This window comes from Penaeus monodon, unplaced genomic scaffold (genome assembly GCF_015228065.2).
Source record: "Penaeus monodon isolate SGIC_2016 unplaced genomic scaffold, NSTDA_Pmon_1 PmonScaffold_319, whole genome shotgun sequence".
Classification (NCBI taxonomy): Eukaryota; Metazoa; Arthropoda; class Malacostraca; order Decapoda; family Penaeidae; genus Penaeus; species Penaeus monodon.
The window spans coordinates 59,971-61,678 of NW_023657889.1; the positions used below are offsets into that span (position 1 = coordinate 59,971).

General features: G+C 34.3%; 1 protein-coding gene across 1 annotated transcript; it reads right to left on the reverse strand.

The window, feature by feature from the left end:
* Positions 1 to 628: 628 nt before the first annotated feature.
* Positions 629 to 1,420, reverse strand: LOC119570572 (metalloendopeptidase OMA1, mitochondrial-like; the record flags this gene model as incomplete). Its single annotated transcript, XM_037918253.1, is given in 1 exon segment — positions 629 to 1,420. A coding segment is annotated over 1 exon segment (87 nt), but the record flags the coding sequence as incomplete, so codon positions are not given.
* Positions 1,421 to 1,708: the final 288 nt, after the last annotated feature.

A 1,708-nucleotide genomic window follows, 5' to 3' on the forward strand; every position in this document is an offset into this window, starting at 1 on the left:
CATACTGCAAATATACTAACTGATGACGATTTGTGACCATCACCCACCCCATACAAACTATTTCCCATGACAGGATGTTTCCGTCACCTGACCCTCACCCAAATTTCTTCATGACGTGATAGTAACATCACCTGATCCTCAACTCAAATTTTTTTATGATGTGATGGTCAAGTCATCCAGATACAAGGGGTTAAGGCCCTATCACATACCTTTCTCATCAATATTTACATCTGCATGTATTACATGTATGTGGAACACCTCCCAGACAAAGCTACCATTTTTGTCTGACTAATTTCTGCCCTGATCTTGTACTACAGAGGATCTATACAACCAGATTTTTTATTTTTATTTTTTTTTTTATGATAATGAAAGCATAAGCTTAAGTTAATATTGCAGAATATTTCTATATACAATATTTCTTTTAAATACTGTCATATGTATAAGAATGTTTGTATGTTTTCAGGGACCTCACTCGGAAGGTGTCAGGATTTTTTACATAGGCACTATGTTTGCTTCTTTGATAGTGTGATAAGGTCAGACCATGCATAAAGTTCATACGAAAATGCAATAATTGTCAGAAAAAGTGTTACTGTGGTAAGGCAAATAAGGTAAAGCAAATTTCAATTCAATATTTCACCAGAATTTACCCAGACATTAAATCAAATCTAGCATTATATTGATAATCATTTGTGATTTCTAGTAATGGGGACATGAAAGGGTTGTAATGCTGCATTTCAACCACCTTGCCCACAAAACAAGAAAGAAGAGTGGAACATCACCTGTACTTCCGCAACTCACATTTATGAAGCTTTACCTGACACTGACAATCCCTCACAAACCTCAAATACATACAATCACATGTCTACAAAACATAATTCATCTTATAAAAAATAACCCGTCCGTAATGGGAAACTAAGTGAAAAACACCCTAATTTCCGGGTGGTAGCTATAGCAGCAAGGGCCTGTTGCCAGGCAAATGAGGTGGGTAACCAAATTAGAGTGTAAGCTGATTATATGTCTCACATATGAGAAGCTGCCTCCTGTTAATTTTCTGGCCATCTCATCAATAAGACACATGTTATTTGCTTTCAAGTATATATACATATCATATCTGGCATAAATAAAATTCTAGAATTGTTCCTTCTTTTGGTAGGAATATTTGGTACTCATTAACTAATTAAATACTTTATTTGGGTAGTAAACAGATTTTTAATCAACTATATTTTATGTTTAAAATTCTGTAAATTTGTCAAATTTTCATCACGTATGAGATAAGATTCCATTCCTGAGTGTTGTAGCTGCAATCACATGATGCATAATACTAGCTTTAATTTTAAGTCACAAGTGAGTTTTTCTTCATATATTCCTGTAACTTTCTTATCTCAAGTCTTGGATCCTTGTCTGTAAGCTTTGAGCACTGTAATAGAGGAAAAAAATATTGTTGAGTATACATTTCATTTCTTTAACCCAATCGCCACGTTTGGCAAGAATACATGCCATGCCCACTGTAACACAGGTTTATTTATTGTATTCACACATAGATGGCTCTACAAGTGCTTAGTCATCAAGGGGTCACTTATTAGTCCTACCTTTCTCACCTGTTTACCTTTTCCTGACTTTTGGAAAGGATCTTTTGCATTATTTCATTGTCTTAATGTTACAGATTTATATCTTATAATCTACTCCATTATCAAGGGGATTTCATTAT